General features: G+C 33.2%; 1 protein-coding gene across 1 annotated transcript; it reads left to right on the forward strand.

Moving 5' to 3' along the window:
- The first annotated feature begins 4,899 nt into the window (after nucleotides 1-4,899).
- On the forward strand, nucleotides 4,900-20,522 carry LOC145314366 (uncharacterized). Its single transcript, XM_080154251.1, has 21 exons — nucleotides 4,900-5,067; nucleotides 5,503-5,565; nucleotides 5,871-6,033; nucleotides 6,333-6,445; nucleotides 6,612-6,750; nucleotides 7,079-7,170; nucleotides 7,574-7,639; nucleotides 8,085-8,153; nucleotides 8,650-8,727; nucleotides 9,265-9,412; nucleotides 9,671-9,846; nucleotides 10,278-10,382; nucleotides 10,961-11,047; nucleotides 11,748-12,161; nucleotides 13,163-13,201; nucleotides 13,553-13,666; nucleotides 13,912-13,992; nucleotides 14,352-14,531; nucleotides 16,542-16,616; nucleotides 18,341-18,427; nucleotides 19,179-20,522. The coding sequence occupies exons 1-21, from the start codon at nucleotides 4,987-4,989 to the stop codon at nucleotides 20,250-20,252; spliced, it is 3,444 nt and encodes a 1,147-aa protein (XP_080010377.1). The 5' UTR covers nucleotides 4,900-4,986; the 3' UTR covers nucleotides 20,253-20,522.
- Nucleotides 20,523-20,840: the final 318 nt, after the last annotated feature.

Below are 20,840 nucleotides of genomic sequence, written 5' to 3' on the forward strand. Positions count from 1 at the left end.
CACGTTAAACTCAAGCTTCAACTTAAGACTGAATGAATTTGAAGCATGTCAGATCTCATCCAGTATTGTCCTGACAATACTGCAGTCATTGAAGACACCTCTAAGAAAATTAGGAATGTTTCCTTATATTGACTTAAATTGACAATAAAGAATTACCTTCAATTTTTAAGTAGCAATAATACTCTATAAAATGAAGCTATAAAAATTCATGGATGGAGAAATTGACAAAGTGAGTTATACAGCATAAGTTTAGTGATCATAAAAGATAAGAGAGAGAACAGAATGAGAGATATAAAACCACCCAACCTTTATATATAAAAATTGTAATTATCTTTAATTCATCCAATTTAAAAGGTAAATGCGCTTTTTTCTACTTTTTCTTATTTCAAAGAACATACATTAAATTTTTAAAAATTATTTATCTTTCACTTTTGGATTATTCCTGCTTTTGGGTGTTGGCACTCTAGTTTATTTTGAAATTTTGTTTGCTTATTAGGTATATCTTTGCTACTTATGAATATAATAGCCTTGTTTGCTTACTATAAATATAAGGAATTATTTGAAAATTAGTGCTGGAAGATGTGAGAACCAGAGGTAGTATTGATCCTACCCTCCTCAAACTCTTGTTCACATTCAAACTTGACAACCCTTGCTGCATCATTGACGTCAGATATTAGATGCATGTCAGGGACTGGGATAATAATCATAACATTTAATTGTTTTAAGTTATGAAAATTATTTTGGACAATCTTTGTTCTTTTGTGTAAAACTGATTCTTTACAACTCTACTCTTTATATAATAATAAGGGAATGGAACTTTTTCATGGAGGCCGAGGGGTATGTCTCACATCCTCTCCCATTTCCCGTGAAATTACAATACTACCACAGAACCATTAGATATACATTTCCTGGTTGAGGTACCCTTCTCATAAATAGTTATAAACCTTCTTTGGACCTTTGAGAAGTTTCACTGATAAGGACAACTGTATTGGTTCAGCGGTTAGCGAGATCCTTTGGTACAAACATACAAACATCCTGATACTTTAATATTATAAGGATTATTATCCCAGAAAATTTGAAAAATATTGCGACTATATCTTTTATATTTATTTTATACATAAAACTACTGTTGTGATTTTTATATTTGTTATTTTATACTTTTTACCTTTATTTGAATGTTTTATTATTATGACTGATTTTATATTTTATTTATATTTTTTACATGAATTTATCATTTGTATATTTTTAATGTATTTATGGATTAAAACCTAAATATACAATTTTCAGAAGCAAAATGATCTATTAGAATAAGAATATTGTTGTCAAAAGTAGATCAAAATGTTAGTCTGTGCCCAATAAGATCTCAAAAAGGTGGCAAATTGATCTGCACTTTCAACAAGCTTTAGGTTCTGAAAACATTGGCTTTACTTAAACTTGTGTACGGAAAAAGTAAAAAATGGTTGATTTCTCTTGGGAGGGTGAAGGTAACTTCCCCACTAATAGTTACGGACTAATAAGAAGCTTTACTATAAATGAAACCCTTATAGGTTCGGTGGTTAGCGAAATCCTTTGCTAAAAAAGATATCACATTCCTTTTATATAAGAATTTATTCCGAATCTAATTAAAATAATCTCAAAATCTATTTATATTATTTTCTAACAAAGACGACATTTACAATTAATATAAAAATGTCGGCATTACGCGATGCCCAGCTACACAGCGCTGTCAACATTATAAAGCTTGTTGCTAATTTCAAATTTTCAGATATAATTGCTTTTTTATGTCATTTAAATCGCATTTAGATTCGTAATTACCATAAGAATGACGAAATAGTTCTAAAATGCCTTCATTTATGATTTTTGAAAAATAATTTATGTGGTAAAAAAGAGGTATTTTAACAATTTAGCCCCGACTTTAATAAACTAAACTGCCAACGCTGTCCACTGTAAACAAACACCTTAAGGAACGCGGGCTTTCACTTTCCTTAGAATCTGTTTTTTGCGTAAAAACAAGTTTTTTTAGCCTATTTTGGTGTGATTTCTAAAGTATTATTGCAATTTCATATGTGTTATAATATATTTTTTAATTTTAGTTAGTAAAATATTAATCTTAACGATTGTTGACGCTTTTAATTGCGTCGTTTTTACCGTCAAGTTACCGTTTTTATTATTTTGGGTAATTATAACAGGTGTATTTAGAGCTTACATCACTATTTTTTTTAAATTTTTATTTCAATTTACAAATTAAAAACAATAAAATTTAATTCCTTTCTTGAAACAGTAATAAAATGTGAAAATTGCTAATTTTAGTTCCAAATATTTCTATATTATTATCTAGCTATGTAACTACCTAGTCAATTTACTAATAATTTTCTGATTTATTTGTGATTTAATTAGAGTTATGAGTTCAACAATTAAGTATATTAAAAGGGTTTAATTCTAAAGAACCAGTTATTATATACGTTCCAATGATGCAGTCATTAAGTTAATTTCAGGCTGGCCACAAACATACTATTTCCACTATTTTTGCATACTATGCAAACTATTCCAAAAAAATATGCTATTTCCACTATTGTCCAAAATTGCATACTATTTCCACTATTTCTTTGGATTTCAGATAAATCTTCAATTTTTAGGTAACTAAAACAAACTGATTTTTTTGATCATGAAAAGAAAGCCAAGTAGCAGGTTTCATCGCATTTTCACAGTATCTTTTCTCCTATTTCTAGTCCCTGCGGGGCAATCATTAACACTTACCTAACCTAAAATAACCTATCAGATGCTACTGTGAAAATACGGCAAAATCGCTACTTTGTTTTCAATTTTTTTTTAGAAATGTTTCCAGAAGAAAGTAGTCTTTCAGTTCAGATTGTTGTACCTTTATTGAAAGTTATTGGTATTTCTACATTCAATGTAAAGATTTTTTTTGAAAGATACCAAAACTTGGGGTAATTAGTGACACAACCAAAAAGATTTTATCTCTAAAACTAAGGGAGAAGCACCCAAAATAAAATTGCTGGTATGTCGTGTCACGTGTGACCACATTTCTCACCCCCCCCCCCTTTTGCAATTAGATGATAGGGTTGATTTATCAATTACATAACACTTGTTGCTTCGCCCCTCGCCTCAGGAAAATAGCTTAAAACCAACCAAGTTTTTTATGAGCTTAGCTGAAAAGTATAACCGATTAGGACCAACATACTTTTGGCTTTAGAAAAACAAACTTACCTACTACTTATATTATAGGATAAAAATTAAACTAAAAATAATCGTTCATAAAATTGTGGCTAATCTTCCTTTGAATCATAATTAAATCATACTGACAATAATTATAAAGTATCTAACGGTTTCGGACATCATATAATGCAGTTTGAAAACAATAGGACAACTTTAACATACCTAAATTATCGTCAAGAGCTATCCGTTACGTACGGACGGACATACATGAGAACCTATTTATAGAAAAGCAGCACTTAAAAAAACTCCCAGCTGTAGTAAAGGTAAACAATATACTGACACTGAACATAACCTGCCGCGACAATATATTGACGTAAAAAGTATAAATTGAACATACACAACTTGAAATAGCGCAGCTACTGTCTATATGAAAAATGTTAAAAATGCTACGTACTTTCTAATCATAGATAGGCTGGTTTTAAGAATTTAGAATCAATTGTATACTATTGGAATGTGTCGATCTACTTTAAATAAATATGCCATATCTAGTATATCAGTTTTATTTCAGTATTTAGTGTTATCGCTGCGCTACATACTTTTGGACCGGATTGTCCTATATATGAACAACAAGGATGACAACATCCATAAGTAGCAAAGCACAAACAAATAAATAAGAATTTAGATATTAGTTGTTTAAAGCATGTATATTAGGAAAAAATCACGAAACCTTTTCAACATTTGTTTTTAATTTCTTAATATTTATATTTCAGTACTATGACTAACAGACTGACGGTCAAAGTAAATTACACACTGGATGCTTAAACCAACGGGAAATTTAATTTTGATATATTTAACTACAAAAATTTTTAAAAATAGACCATTAACACCAAAGATAGGAGGAAAAATGTGAAAAATATAAAAATAGCCAAAAACCTGCAAAAAGGCAGTCTGACCGCTATTGATGTTTTCTTGAAACGACAGGAAATTTAATTTTGATATATATAACTGAAAAACTTCGGAAATCGGGCCATAAACACCAAAGGTATGGAGAAAAATGTGAAAAATACAAAAATAGCCTAAAACCTGCTTAAAGGCAGTCTGACCGTCATAGTTGTTTTCTTGAAACGACAGGAAATTTAATTTTGATACTATAACTGAAAAATTTTTGGAAATCGGACCATAAACACCAAAGATATGGAGAAAAATGTGAAAAATACAAAAATAGCCTAAAACCTGCTAAAAAGCGGTCCTACCACCATTGATGTTTTATAGTTAATTGTGCTCCTTAATAATGGGAATGTTGTCTAAAAATTTCAGCCTTTTATCTTTTATAGGAGCCGAGAAAATCACGTTTCCCCCAAACTAAGACATACGGACAGACGGACATTTCAAATTACTGATAGCTAACCAACATTTTAAGGCCCTATAGTGTTTTAAATGCTTGCTATTTCATACTATTTTGTTTAAAATGCATACTATTTTTAAAAAATTTGCATACTATTTTTAAAAATTTTACATACTATTGCATACTATTTACTTTTTTTTGCATACTATTTTATGCTATTTTGAAAATAAGTCTTTGGCCACCCTGTAATTTTACCTCTGATATTGGAATGTTAACAATTTAAAATGTGTCCTAACTTAACGAATGGAAGCTCAGGATAAACGCAAGTGTTACTTGTTTTTCACCTTGCAGACTCTTAATAACAATTTATAAAGAAACGTTTAGTTACATTTATTTTCTTTTTCAGATATTGATAAATAAATATTACTCTAACAAGGTGTTTTGAATTGTAAATATTTTTCGGGATGAATCCCAACCACCAATTATTTGGCGCTGGTCCCAACCTGAACCTGCTGGACAATGTTCTCTTGGCTGCTGGGTTTCAGGTGAATATTATTATCATGTGCTGTTATAGAACACTTACATAAAACCAGAAATGGGGGACAGAGATTATTTTGAAGTCGTAATCCATGCACTACATAGGATGGTACATATAGTAACATTAAAGAAAGCTAGGGATCTTAAGAGATATGACAATGAACAAAATATCCCCTTCTGTAGGTAGATTGAATGAAATTATTAGTACAAACTTTTGGACATTAATCAAAATTAAATAAAAATACTACCTACAGGTTCTTGTGTCAACGAATAAGATAAATTGACTAGTTTTATTTATGGTTACCACTATCATTATTATTTACAGTCCAGTGCCCCCTCTTTCTCTGCATAATAAATACAACAAATAAATAATGAACAACGACACAATTAAATATAATATTTTATATCGTCGTAATGATAACTTTGATATGTAAATTTTTAAGGCGACTGACCAGCCAATAGCAACACGAACTGGTTTATTACCCCACTATGCGACAACTACCCAGGTAGCAAAGTTTGTTGAAATTTCAAGTCTTTAGAGCAGCTATTCTATAACTTTAAATACAAAGTATTGCTCGGAAATCGTTAAGAATAATAAATAGTCTTCATTAATACAATTCAATAAAACACCGTAGGTATGGTGTATCTATATGTTTAGAAACCTCGATAATGCATGCTTAATTGTTATATATTAACATTACATTTACTAAACATGTTAAATGCCATTTAAATATAAAGATGACACCCAAAAATAAAACATAAATTGTTACTACCTATTTAAATCTATATTATTATATTATGGAATTTTTAGGGGGAGGTACGTCTGCTACAGTCTGGGGGTGGCTATCTACAGACCTCACAACACCAGCAGCACCACGCTGCCAATCGACTGCTGCAGCAACAAGTCTCACCTCCGGCTCTCGTACACAATCATCATCAGGCTGTCACACCTACCTCTGTTAGTAATAATGCAGGTGATCGCCATTAATACGATCGAATTCAAACAGAACAAAACCTTATGCAACCATGTGTTGTCATAGATTGTACTTACTGCTACTATGTCGTACGTGTGTTCATACATATTGAAGAATCTTTTTAGAGTTCTACCACCTAGGTGTTCCTATAGTTTTTAAATGTACGCTTGTCATGTAAAAATAGTGACGAGGTTGACATTTCTCTGTGGTCTATTTTGCTAAGTTGCCAGAATTTTTAATTTCCTATGATGAAACAATCTCAAGAAGTACGCAGATTTATGAACATATTTTATATTAAGGCGTGCACGTGATTGTGTACCAACAAGAGGGGGAGAATGACCGACCGATCAGCTACAAAATTCAGGGAGCGCCTAGCTCACAGGCCGCTGTTGTTACCACACAGCCACAACAGGTCAGTAGTTAATCCTTGTTCTTGGAGAGCTGAGGTGACAGGTTCGAATCCGGATTAAATTGTGTAATAAATAAGTTTCTTTAAACTGTGATGTGAGAATGCTCATTGCTCAGACAAAGGTCGTGTTATAAAATGAATTCATTGATGTTGAATATATTTTTATTAGGTTGTTGTTCACAGCGGACAAAGTCGCCATCTTGTTGACGAACAGGGACGTCAACTCGTGGATGAGCATGGTCGACAACTAATTGTTGACGAACACGGTCGCCAACTGGTTATTGATGAACACGGCCGCCAACTTTTAGGCATTTATCCATTATGATGATTTGGTTTTTTTTTAATACATAAAAATAAAAAGCTTTTTTCTCGTAACTTTATCTTTCCTACTCTTGTACCTGCCTGTTTACTTTGACTTTAAAATTTTAAAACATTATACCTAGAACAATGATATTTTTTCGTCTTTTTCAATGCCGTTTATTCCTCCATTTTATTCTTTTTCCTTGTAGTGACCATTCATTATTTGATTTTAAAAAAGCAAGTTATGCTTGGTCATATTTATCCTTGTTTCTCTGTATTTAGAATTTTTAGAATTTACTATTGAAGAAGAACTATAATGGACAAACAATAATTTAGTTGGACAAGGACGACAACTTCTGCAGAATATTCAAGCGGAGGCTGTTCCTGCCAGTACACACTATACCTCTGTCCCGGTCAGCACCTACACAGTAAGTACTGTACAAATATATAAGCCATGGAATTGGTACGACGAGCATCACGTTAGTGTTGTATTCATACTCGCATAAAATCATAACTAAGTGCGTGTTTTAAAATCTCACATTCTTGTTTTTAGACGAATAGGATAATTATATTGTTAAATTAAAAGTCATCATGTGTTAAATGGACGTAGGGACTTACTGGTTACCATTATTGAGTTGCTTGTTATAAAATAATCATTCAAATTTTGAAATCGATATAATAGTTCATTAGTTAGGTATAACACATGCCTAAATTAACGAGAAGAGCTAACCGTTACGGACGTACACTAATCATAGAAAAGCTTCGCATAGAAAATGAATGACATTGAAATAATGGGCTTGTTTACTTACTTGTAAATTTGCTAAATTTTAGAGTGGCTCAGCTGTTCAAGATCTTACAAGAAAGGTGAAAGAAAAGAAGAAGATTGAACAAATGGAGGTGAATTATATTATTTTGTAGTGTGGGATACTACTTAAACAAACAAAATAATAAATAGCATAGCAACAAAAATAGGGGTTGAGATCTGATCAGAGATCCCATTCAGTATAAGGATTTTAAATTTCACACAAAATTCGTGTTTTTCTGTTGTTTTTTAGTTATTCGCTTGTATAAAGTGAAATTCTTTTACTTTTTTAAGCGTTTGATATAAAAATTATAAAAAGTACCTTACGAGTAATTGTGGCTTTTAAGCAGTCAAAAAGTAAGATTTTGGTATCTATTCCAATTGAACTTTCAATTACCTGTACGGGAAGCTAAATATGATTTTTTTATAGCTTTCTTGGATATATTATAATGTAGGTTAGCAATTTAGCTAAGATTTTTAGTAAATTATCTCTAAGTACATAGGCCTAAGTTTTTATGGAGAATAATCTTGTTGTTTTAGGTGCAATCTCTGCTTGAAAGAAGGAAAGATATAGTTGCACAAGCCATGCAAGCACAAAAGATTTCTCAGGTATACCCACATTATATAGATTTTATCATATTATTGAAGAGGAAGGATGTGTGTCTGTCTGTATTGAAAGATTTCGCTAACCAGATAAACGAATAAGGTTCTCGTTGTCCCAAGACAAATAACCCTTCGAATTGGTTAGAAAGTACTCTTATTGCCCTCTTGGCGCATAGCCGTCAGTCCTGTTATAAAAGAGGTGGGATGCATGTCTGTTTGTTACATAGAATCTTCCTAGCGACTGTATGAATTTTTAAAAAAATTGTTGGTAACGGTCAAGTGCAGTTTTAAGATTTTTATTAGTTCAAGTGGTAGAGTGACATTTAACCACTTAATTGATATTGTGCGTTTTGTTCTGTACCCTTTCGAGTAGAATAAAAACTGCAAATATTAATGTTATAATGTTTCTTTAGTAGCTATTGTAACATATAAATTTCAATATTAAATTCAAACTTGTTTAGGTACCTATTAATTTTTAAATTAATATAGAATATTGTTCTAGGATGATTTTCCAGAATTGAATACTCACAATATAATGACAACCTCTGCCTTTACACCAATCACAACTTCGACTAAACAGGTAATTGGCTTAATAAACAGCTGGGGTATATATTATATGGTTTATTATCTGGTTGTCTGTATTAATATCATTATATGTTAAATTTTTTATCTTAGTTTTTGATTACACTTGTGAAATTATTTTCTGCTAGAAGATGTTGTAATGGATTTTGAATTTAGGGTTACTGTGAGTTAATGAAAGCTTTATTCATAATTTTTTTCCCTTTCTTAAAACTAGTTTACTTGTGAACTTCTTCCCAGGGATCATAGGGGATAAGATCATGGATCATGAAATAAATTGCGTCTTTTGTAGATTAAAGTTATAGGTTGAAAAGTTAAGACAATACTAGGAATTAACCATCGCAAAGTATTCTCTCTTTCACTGCCTTTTTCCACTGCTCAAAGTGTGTGAGTTCATTCTCCACTTTATTCGGATTGTTAAATTTTTGTTCTTACGTCCGGCGAAACTACTGAAAAATTCTCGCAGTTAAGGTTACTTTTAGGCTTGTGTGATAACTTAACTATAACAATACTAGATAGATAATAAGTAATATTTTAGTCCATGAATGAGCAAGCGACCACAAGCATGAAAGCGGTGCCCAAAATCGAACCTGGTGTCACTCCTCCTGCAAAACCAGCTGTTGCCCCAACAAATAATGGTTCAACAGCTGTTGTTGCCAACAACACTCCTGATGTTAAGCCTACAGGTAGATATATAGAACTCTCGAGCTCATCCTTTGATTGCTTCAATGCTTAGCCTTTTTTTATGGCATAGAAAAATCAAAGTAAATAAGGGGAAAAAACATACAGTAGCCAATTCTAAAATTTGTGGAATAATTTAAAATAAAAATAGCGTTCTGACGGAATGGAATTTTTTTTTATGATCGTCAATGCTTGATAGTTCTCAATTAGAAAGAGGAAGGGATAAACAGTGAGGAGCCACTAGTAATTTACATTTTGTTAAGGTCTAACCGTAACACCAGTCAGTTCGTCGTCTACAAATGCAGAAGCGAAGTCTACTAGTGTAAATTCTACCCCAACAAAAACTACCCCGACAACTGTGCAACAAAGAAAGCCATATGAACGCATCGGGTCTTCAAATGTTGGCAGAAAACCAAAAGAATTTACGCCTTCGGTTAAGGTTAGTGTACCTAGCATTTAGATTTTGTTTTTAATATACAATACTAGCGGATGTGCCCAATACATCTAGGTATCCTTTATTTAAAGGGTAGGGTAAGCGCAATAAAATAGCTTTAAATAATCTTTGAAAAAAATAGCCTAAAACAACCCTGGGACCTATATGAACCTTCCCTATAAATTAGTACTCATTTCAGTGCTGTAGTATTCGAAATCTTAGGCTACAGACAAAAAACTTACTGCTTTAGGCATGTAATAGGATATTCTACAATTTGGATTTTATCCGATTTTAAATTTATTGTGCCGTATTACCTTAGGAATAGTTATTTAAAACTAAAGTTACATGGAAATTCTAATAAAATAAAATAAAAACCTTTAAATGAATGAAAGAATGTTAAAATTCCAAAGGATGGTTCTAACATTTTTCTGTTTTAGTTGTTAGAAGATGAAGACGATGGGTTGACCTGCAGACTTTGTCTGGCCAGCTTTTGGTACAAGGACAACCTACATTCTCACATGAAGAGTTCTCACAATATTACCGTAAGTTTTATTGGATCATGTAAAGAAAACGAAGTAGCGGGTTTCGTCGTATTTTCACAGTAGCTTTTCTCCTATTTCTAGTCCCTGCGGGCGGCTCTAACCCTACGGGGCAATCATTAGGTAACATTTACCTAACCTAAAAACCTACTTTGAAAATACGAAGAAACCCGCTACATCGTTTCATTTTTATTAGGCGAGACTTTTATTTTCATTAGCTCCTTTTCTGTTCAAACTCTTAAGGTTTTATGTTGAATAACACCTAACAGATTACCAATACATCGATTGCGAGGCCTACATCTGAAAGCCCAATCTGTGTATGTATTGAATAGGACTGTGTTGTATTTGTTGAATATCTAAAGTATTCCTACAACTTTATTACCTATTATCTACTAATAATATACTATTATGACTTTAAACTTTTATTAGCATATATATATTATGTTTTGAACAAACTTTCATATTGAAACCGAAACTTTTTATTAGGTACCTAGATAATAGCAAACCTAAAAAATTTTTATATGATTTATGTTCAATCTGTTTAGAATAAGCTACATGACCTATCATATATAATTATTAAGGATCCCGAGGCCTATGAAAAAGAGGAGAAAGAGAGAAAGTTGAGAAAAATCCAGGAAGCAAAAGAGGCTGAACTTAAGAAACGCCAGGTAATTGTTTTAGATCTTTAGACAGAACAAAATTCTAATTTACTAATTACTTGTATAATATTACAGAATCGCTAGATAATTACTGTCCCTTTTAGTATTTTATATAGAGAAATCCTTATAATATCAATATTAATCTTATGATTTTAGTTAGGTAACTAGTTCTCACATTAATATTAACTATAAATCCTATTTTTTTCTTTTATTTTAAAGATGTTTCATATACAAGGTACAATTCTAGCAAGTATTACTATTTGATAAAAAATGCAGCCGTTTCATGTTTTGATTAATTACAATTTATTAGGGGGGGGGGGGGAGTTTTCGTAATCAATGTGTAAATGGCACTTAGAATTCGAATTTCGATCTGAAATTTTGTATGAGTAATCCTTGATAGGTCTATTTTCCCAAAATCGAACAAAAAGTTGGAAAAGTAACGGCTAACGGCTGGCGGCTCAGCCGTTTAGCCATTTTTTGGTATTTTCAAGGCAAATCCATCACGAAACCTATCTCCACATAATACTCTTTGCTGCTCCAAAAAGTTTTTACAACGGTTCAGGCCGGTAGTTGCTAGTACTATAAATCTAAAAAATGTTTTTTTTTGTATCATTTCACATGATTTAAAGCAAAAATATGTTTCGAAAAGTTGATGGTTGCATTAAAACCCCACTCCTCCCTTGCGAATTCAATTCGTCGTTTTTTTAAGGAGGCAATGGCTCTTGTGGCTAAAAAGCAGCGAGAGGAGCGAGAAAAGAAAATACGCGAACAAATGGCGGCCGAGGCAAAGAAAAAAGGTCTTAATAAAAGTCCAGCGGTCCGTGGAGCCGCTAGACCTGGCGGCCCTCAAAGACCCGGCGGACAACCGGGTGCTGTCGGTCTACGGCCAAGCTTCCAGTACAATGACGGAGTGTTTGTCTGCGACATTTGCAAGAAATCTTTCAAGGCCGGTTTTGAAATGGTGACCCATTGGAAGACACATATTAAAGCCGCGCACGGGGCCGCAGCAGCCGGCAGAGGCAGAGGAGTTCTCGCCGGTAGAGGTGGTAGGGGAGGGCTTGCGGGCGGAAGGGGCAAAGGCAAGGGGGCGGTGGAGGTGGTTGATTTGGATGCAGAACCAAAGGTAAGGTTACCTATTGTTTTTAATCACATTTATTTAAACTATCTAGCAATTTATTATATCAACAAGGAAGGACAGTATAAAGTTACGTAGCATAGCATAACAAATACACCAGAGAGTGACTCAGTCAGACATATTATAGATGGACAAATGTACATTGTGTACAGCCCATATTTATATTGGAGCTTCTTGCTACATAAAAAAAAGTAAAAAGAAAGAGGTGTTAAAAGCAGTTAGGTAGTTATTGATTTAAATAAGGGGGGGGGGGGGGGCGTAATGACATTTAAACGTAAGCCGTAAGCAAAATGGTCTAAATATTGAAATAGACACTTGAAACTTGGTACATAAGCCTAGTCCTGTAGATACTAAATCTAAATGAAAAAAAAAAATTATTTTAAGGTTAGGTAAGAAAACATTGCGGAAATGGGATTTTTAAGCCTTTTTTGGCCTGTTTTAGTGTAATTTGATGTAAAACTCACTTAATTGTTTTTTCTTAAGTCTTTTCCTTTAATACTTTATGTCTATTCATAAGGACATTATTTAAGATGATTCAGCAATTTTGGGACCAAAACTAAAAAACCTATATTTGATATACGACACACAAACTTTAGAAAAAATGCACTCAAATTTTCAAAATTAAAAAAAAATTTCTAGGAGGATATTACCGACTAGGCTTATGTACAAAGTTTCAAGTGTCTAGCTCAATATTTAGACCATTTTGCTCACGGTTTACGTTTAAATGTCATTTACGCCCCCCCCCCCCTTTCTACTTATTATTTTATTACCTAGTAATTATTTTAAATGTTCTTTTGTAAAAATTGTACATTTTTTTAAATTATAAAACAAAGCTATGGTGAAGAATCTTTTGTAAAAATTGTACATTTATTTTTTAATTATAAAACAAAGCTATGGTAAAGCCGGACAATTTCGTACAAATTTACACCTGCGAATGTTGGCATATAAAATATCAATAAATTAGGTACCAATCTTATTTTCTTTTTCAGAAACCTGTAAAGCCAATTCTGCTGAAAATTAGTAAAAAGGTAAACATAATTAAGATTACTAGGTTTAAAGGATTTCTCTTTTGATATTTAAAGCGAAAGAAATTGTCCTGAAGACATATTATATTTTCCCCAAGAAAGAATTTTTATTCATATTAGTTTCAATGATATTGTTGGTTCAATGCCATACAGAAAAGATACTATAATAATGTTTTTTTTATGAGGCATTGTAAATAAAATAAATGTGATTGATAATTTAAATTATCCTAATCTTCCCCAATGAAGATTTCAAAACCAGAATTTTCCTTTTATTCATTTTTGGCTAAAAGTAGTTGAAGATGTATAATGTAGGTATATAAATACATATTAGTTCAGTTTCTACTCTTTATTTAGAGCACAGAGGATGCTGGTAGCTCAGACGAGGAGGGTGTCTGGGAGCCGGAGCCATTCATTGAGGAGGAAAGTGATTTTGAACCAGAGGAAGTTGTTAACACCCAGGCTAAAAAGGTTAGATTAGAATATCTTTGTTTCGCCAGCCTATAATATCTTAGGACTTAGGAGTAAAGATGTTGGAAAAAGGAAAAAGACAATTAATAGACAGATTTATTAAAAACCTATTTGAAACATAAAAGAAAAGTTTTCTTACTCATAACTGTGTGTGAAAGTTCAATAAATTGATTTGAGTAAAAGTTGGACGTATGAAGGTACTTTTTCATATTCATATTCATCTTTGTAATTTAGATATTTTTTAGGGTAAAAATAACAAACTACCAGACGATTCAAAACAAACAAGATCCGGCAGAAAAGTTAGGCTGCCTGCTGCTTTCTTTCAGGTACAAAAGTTTTTCCACCGGGTAATTTTTTAAAGACATTAATGTAAAAGCTTTTTATCTAAAGTATTTAGGAAGTTTTCCAAAACATCTTCATAATTAAGGCGTTAAAATTTTTGGCCACTGCTGCTATGTCAGATTAGTTAAGTTAATATTATTATTAGGGGAATTGTCTTCAACCAGATTTGGTTATGTTCTGTTCATTATTGTTTTTGAACAAGTAATTTTGAATGTCCAGGAACAGTTGCTTGGATGGGGGTTCTAGTGTTGGGCCTTTCAAATTTTCAAATTGTGTTTACTGCTGCTGAATTAGGCGTTTGACGTTAATAGAGCAAGAGAAATATCTTACCTTATCGTTTTAGGATTCAGATGATGATCAATTCCCCGAAGTTGGTGAGCGGGATGACAACTTTGAGCCTCCGAAATCTAAAAAGCAGAAGGAGCGTGAGAGAAGATGGGAGGAGAGAAATAAAGAGCAGCCAGTGGTGCAAAATATAAAGTCAAGATCTGGAAGAGAAATAAAGAAGACAAAATTCTTGGAGGTATATTTTTTTTCAGTATGGCTTCGAAACTTATTATAATCCGGTTATCATTCATACTGAAAAATCACGTATTGCGTTAAATTACATATAATTTTCATCATACGCTGTCAAAAATACATTACAATGCTATAAATAACTTTGATTGATTGATTGATTAGCCTCCACAGATTTGTCACATGCATCTCCCAACAACATGTATTTTGCGTCTTATATTGAAATTTATCAGGTAGATCCTTCGTCGAGCTTCAGAAATTCAGCAGCCTGTTTAGGCTTTGTCCATAGGGATACAACTGTCAGGGTTGTGGGGTCGTCAGGGCAGTTAAAAAGGTGTGCAGTGTCGTGAGGAACGTAGCTACAGTTGGGGCACTTATCTTCAACTGTATTGTCAAGTCTTGTTAGGTAGGAGTTTAGTTTGCGACTAAAACCAGATCTAAGTTGCGAGAGCTGGGTCCTAACATGTCTGGGAAGAGAAAGTTCTTCTTTGTTAATTTCAGGGGGTTTGCAACCCAAAACGTCATTTGGGGGAAGATTCTCTAGAGTGTTTTTAACTTCAGATGTGTGAATAGCTTTCAGTTTGGCTTTTCTGTTATCAGCATTAATTGGAAGATGTTGTTGTATGCTATTTCTGAAGTTTTGAATGGTTGGTTTCAGGTGTTTTCTGGCAGGTAAAGGCTTATCAACGTGTTTGTTGCCTGGGTGTTCTGGGAGATGACAGGTAAGCAGATATTGCTTTGTTTTCATCATGCAGTGCTCCCTAATAGGTAACACTTTGGTTTCTTGATGTATGTGTTGATAAGGAGTAATTTTCAGTGTGCCAGTGGAAACTTTGAGAGCCTTATTTTGAGATACCTGTAATTTTTCTCAGTTGGAGTCAGAGATGATTGGGCTCCAAATAGGGCAGGCATACTCCATAGCACTTCTGGCAATGGCTTTGTAAGTCATTGTCATTGTCTCTTTATCTTGGCCCCAGTCAGTGCCACAGAGAGACTTCAGCATATTGATTTTGGTATCAGCTGTGCTTGTGACGTTTCTTATGTGCTTGGAGAAGGTTAACATAGTGTCATATGTGACACCAAGAAGTTTAGGTTCATGTTCAAGTTTGACCAGGATGTTGTTAATCAGAACTTTTGGGTGGATCTTGTATTCCTTGGTATCTGGAGTGAACAGAGTTACTGTTGACTTTTCTGGTGACACTATCAGCTCTCTTTCATTGAGAAACTCAATGACCTTAGGGACAAACTTATTGATGGCTTCAGTAAGAGCATTTATGTCTAAACCAGTAGAATAAATAGAGATGTCGTCTGCATACTGGACCACTTGGACATTCTTGGGTGGGTTTGGGAGATTCCTCAGGTAATAGTTGAACAGGATTGGTGATGTTACAGCTCCTTGGGGGACTCCAGCTCTAATATTTCTACGTTTGGATGTAGTGTTTCTGAAGTTGACACGAGATTGTCTTCCTTTCAGATAACAGTTAAACCAACGCTTCAGAGGATCTGAAAGGGAAGATTGTCCGAGGTCTTTCAAGAGTTTATCATGAGACACCATGTCGAAAGCTTTGCTTAAATCAATTTGCAGCAAAACTGTTCTGTCTGGTGGTCGTTTCTTGCTGAAACCGGAAGCAACTTGGTCATTAAAATCGTTCAGGGCTGAAACTGTGGAGTGATTTTTACGAAAACAATGCTGAAAAACAGGTATTTCAAGGGATTCAGAAAGTGCAGGAAGAATTAATCGCTCCAGGATTTTGATGGCAGGGCAAAGCAAAGAGACAGGACGATGCTATAAATAACTATTCTATTTTGAGCCATACTAGAATAGCTATAAATAACTATTCTAGTATGGCTCAAAAACCGATTAACATCTGCTGGACTAGAACTGGTTCTCAGCCATACTGAAAAATCTTGTATAGCATTGTATCACAGACAATTTTACACGAGGAATACCTACCACTTTTTGTAAGCCAATCATATAAAATTTCATTATTATATCTGATAAATAACTATGATTTAGGTTGGAGATGATTATGAATCTGAGTACCTGAAAAACACACAACCAGTACCTAATCAAAAGTCGAAAAAAAGAAAGGTACCTAGTATTCTATGATTTTTATCTGAGTATCTATTAAAATTCTATATCTACTATTCTATGACTATTACGGAAAGTACCTAAACTAATTATAGTAAATACCTAATCAAAATTCTATGATAATAAAGGTAGTTATTTATGTTTTCTTTGCTTTTCCTTCAAACACCCCTCAGTTTATACTTTATGTGAATTTGAAGCACTATGTGTACAGTACATATATGAAAATATTCCGAAGGCATTCATTAAAGACATCGATTACTTTTTCAAAAATTTTAATTCTTAATCTTTTAAAGTTTTAACATTTTTAAAATACTTGTACTTTCCCCCTAAGAACATAGCAAGCACAGGACCCCTCCATTATTTTTCAAACAAATCAATTACAATATAGGTAGTTTTTGTCTTCATGCCTTTCCCCTGCGAATGACAATAACCCGGCGGAGCTACCCTTTACCCAATATAACCTAACCTAATGTAAGAAACTATCAAACGATAAACTACCCCTTTCATCTTTAATTATTATTAATTTCCAAATTAAGGGGGAGGTATGGGGTTCTGTCCTAGATTAGGCACTTAGAGGGAAAAAGCAATAAATTGTTTCTTGTTGAAAATTTGTGTGGGATTTTTTAAAGAATAGAATTTTCAGTGGGTAATTTTTTAATATACCAGATAGAGCAGAGGAATTTTATACTTATGGCTTTATTTTGTTACTGTGTAGAACTGTAACAACGAAACCATCTCAATCCCGAAAATAACGCCCATATCTTATTGTAACTGTCGCCGAATTTTTGAAAACATTTAAATGCTTCTACTTATGCAATGCACTTTACCAGATTGAACCAACAAACAACTTGCAAGTCCGCTATGAATGGATTTATTATTACTTGGATCTTACATGAGATAATCATATACTCTAATAAAATGAACTTTGTAGCTGGCTAAAATAACGTTTCAGTCCATTACACCTCCTTTACCCTTACCACATCCCCTTCTACTTGATGAACGAATTAACCATAAGTGATGGTCAATGTAGGTAACCTAAATTGACGACAATTTTTTTAACCTGTCAATATATCCACGTATATTATATATCCATTCTGCCAGGGTGCCGGAGCCGTATAATTTTGATGCGGCTCCGGCTCCGGCTCCGCGGAGCCGTATTTGGAAATACGGCTCCGGCTCCAGCTCCGGCTCCGGCTCCTACCTTAAAATTAATATATCATTTTTTTTTCATTATTGAATTTGATAAAATAAAATAAATAATATAAAATATTTTGCTTTTATTTTATTAAAGCTATATAAAAGTAGAAGGATGTGTGTCTATTTGTTAAGTAACAATAGTTTTTCAGTTTATTATATGGAAATAGACCGTTGCCAAATTATAATATTACTTTAAAAAATCATTTTTAGCTAGTCCGGAGCCGGAGCCGTTTTTAACGAAAAATTCGGCTCCGGATCCGGCTCCGGCTCCACCAAAAATGTTGCTGCTCCCGGCTCCCGGCTCCGGCTCCGGCTCCGGCTCCAGAACACTGCATTCTGCTATTAATTTTTTCTTGCTTTCTACACTTAGTTTATATATGAAATGAAATAACAATAAATATTCTGATAAGTATTTTTTTCCCAACGACTGTCCCTAGCATTTGCAACGAATTCAATATTTTTAAACCCAAAGCTTTTTATAGTTTGTTTTCAAACTTTTACACTAATACGTCAATAATTTATTTCAGGCCATAAGTTGGGACAGTGAAGATGATATAGTACAAATACCATCCAGCAAACATAAAAAATCTTCCAATCAATCATCATCGAAAAATGTAATTTTATTAAATTTTTTTATATTAGGTTGGTTCAGTCCGATTTTGGATGCAGCCCGGGGGGGGGGGGGTATTTTGATTTATAACCAATTATAAGCAAGTCAACATGCTCAAAAACATTGGGTATTTAAATTTAATTTTATTTGGTTTTTTTTTTTGATTGATTGATTTGCCATTTGATTATTTGGTTGTTTCACTACTAGTTGTGTCCAAACTTCTACGGCAAGGATAATTTTGGTTTTTCTATTACAGGGGTGTATATATTGCAAAATTGACCCTGCTAAAGATGGGATAAAAAATAAAATATATGTAGCTGGGGGAAAAAGATGAAAAAATTAGGAGAACTGAAAACATTTTATTCCATTTTCCTCCCCTTCTCCATGTTAAAAACTAAAAGAATATACAAGAGAGGGATAATATGAATAAAATTAAGGGTTCTGTAAATATTTTTCCATTTTTTTCCCGTCCTCGATGGAAAACACCACAAATAAAAAATTTTGCAGCAGGGGAAAGATGAATCTTGTGCAGAATATACACCCCTGTTTTATCATTGGGGATTTATATTAATTTATCGTCCAATATCTTATCCCGTAAGATCCATTTTATTTTTGAAGAATCTTTAGGTAGTTAATCACTCGTTTCAAAGTGATTTAGTTGCAATGAGGCCTTATTATAATTTATTTTGCTGCAATGGGGTCTTAATTTAATTATAAAAATCAAATGCAAATTTCTAATTTTGATTTTATTTCAGGGTGCTAATATGTATCAATCTAAGATAGTCTTTTCCTCCAACCTGAAGATCTTTCTTTGCACCGTATGCTACAAGACATTCGACGCACAGAAGAAGTTGAACAAGCACATCAAAAACACCAACCACACGCGCAGTCCCGGTGTCAAGGTGCGTGAATGCGACGAGCTATATAACATGCAATTTTTAAGAGTTTACCTCGACAGAATATCCGACGATTATGAGGATAACATTGAGGATTTGATAGCAGCCAGTAATCGTAGACGCGAACAAGCTAAAAATGCCCGTAAAAATGCCAGACGAAGGGCGGCCAGAAAAAAGAATACACCGTTCAAAAAATCTTCCAAATCAAAGAGCAAAAAGAAGAAAAAGGCACCGAAATACAATGTACAAGTTCAAGTAATTGACATTGATGAACAGCTCGATGCCGAAGGAGAAGGTGATATGGATGCTGAGATAGTTATTGATGAATCTGTAGTCGATCTTGACCCAGAATTGACCAAAAGCCTGAAACCCTTATCAGTAGACGTTGCTAAACTCTCTGACACCACTGTTCAAGATAAGCTGCCTGATGAAAATGATCCCGAATCCTCATTTGATCAAACAGACCATGAAAAATCTATGGATGACGGTGAGACAGTTATTAAAAATGAACATGATTCCTCCGTTGATGAAAAAGATCATGAAAAATCAACAGATCAACAAAATGATGATCATAATGAATCAGTTGATGAGAAAGATCATAATGAATCAGTTGATGAAAAAGATCATGATGAATCAGTTGATGATAAAGACCAAGATAAGTCTATGGACGAAAATGATGAAACAACTGAACAAAACAATCAAATGAAACCCAGTAATGTTTTTATTAAACCACCATTCGTGGATGAAACAACGGCGGAGGATTTGCTGGATGATCTTAAAAGCAAAGTGGATGACCTCAAAGATCTTGAATTAGACGGAGAAGGCGAGGGTGATGGTGTACTTAATGATGATGATTCTCTCGACAATATTCCAACAGAAGACCTTTTAAAAAGCAAAGATGATAGTTCGGATCCTTTTGATAAGTTATTATAATAGAAATAATCAAGTCTTAATAAGTCAATACCTAATGTAAATAATATAAAACACTTTACTATTGTGGAAAAGTATCTACAAATATAAAAAAGAAATAAAAATATTCATAAAATTTATACAAAAGTAAAACAGAGCGGACAAACCAAGTAAAAAGTTCTTAAATAATTGTTGCATTATCGTTTAAATACCTACTAATCCAGTTTAAAAGTTACATATTTGATTTATAATTTCAATATATTTGCATAATATTATCATTTGTATTTTATTCCCGTGAATTATACCTAGCAAAATAAGTTTCATCAAATATTTTAGTCATCAAATACTAGAATTATCTGAAATCTAAAACGAGAAGGCCTGATCTTATAAAACTGGTATTCATTTTGTAAATTTTATTTTGATATTTGTGAAAAAGTGTCTGTAATACGATGCTGTACATGATTTTTCGGTATGGCTGATAAAGCGGTTATAATCCAGCGGATATTAATTGGCCTCGAAGCTATACTGGATTAGATATTCCTATCTACTAAATATTTTAACTTATCCTATTATATAAAGTAGTAAGCGTTTTTTGTCTGTCTCGAAGGATCT

The sequence above is a fragment of the Acartia tonsa genome, chromosome 1 (assembly GCF_053477335.1).
Source record: "Acartia tonsa isolate MP-2025a chromosome 1, ASM5347733v1, whole genome shotgun sequence".
NCBI lineage: Eukaryota > Metazoa > Arthropoda > Copepoda > Calanoida > Acartiidae > Acartia > Acartia tonsa.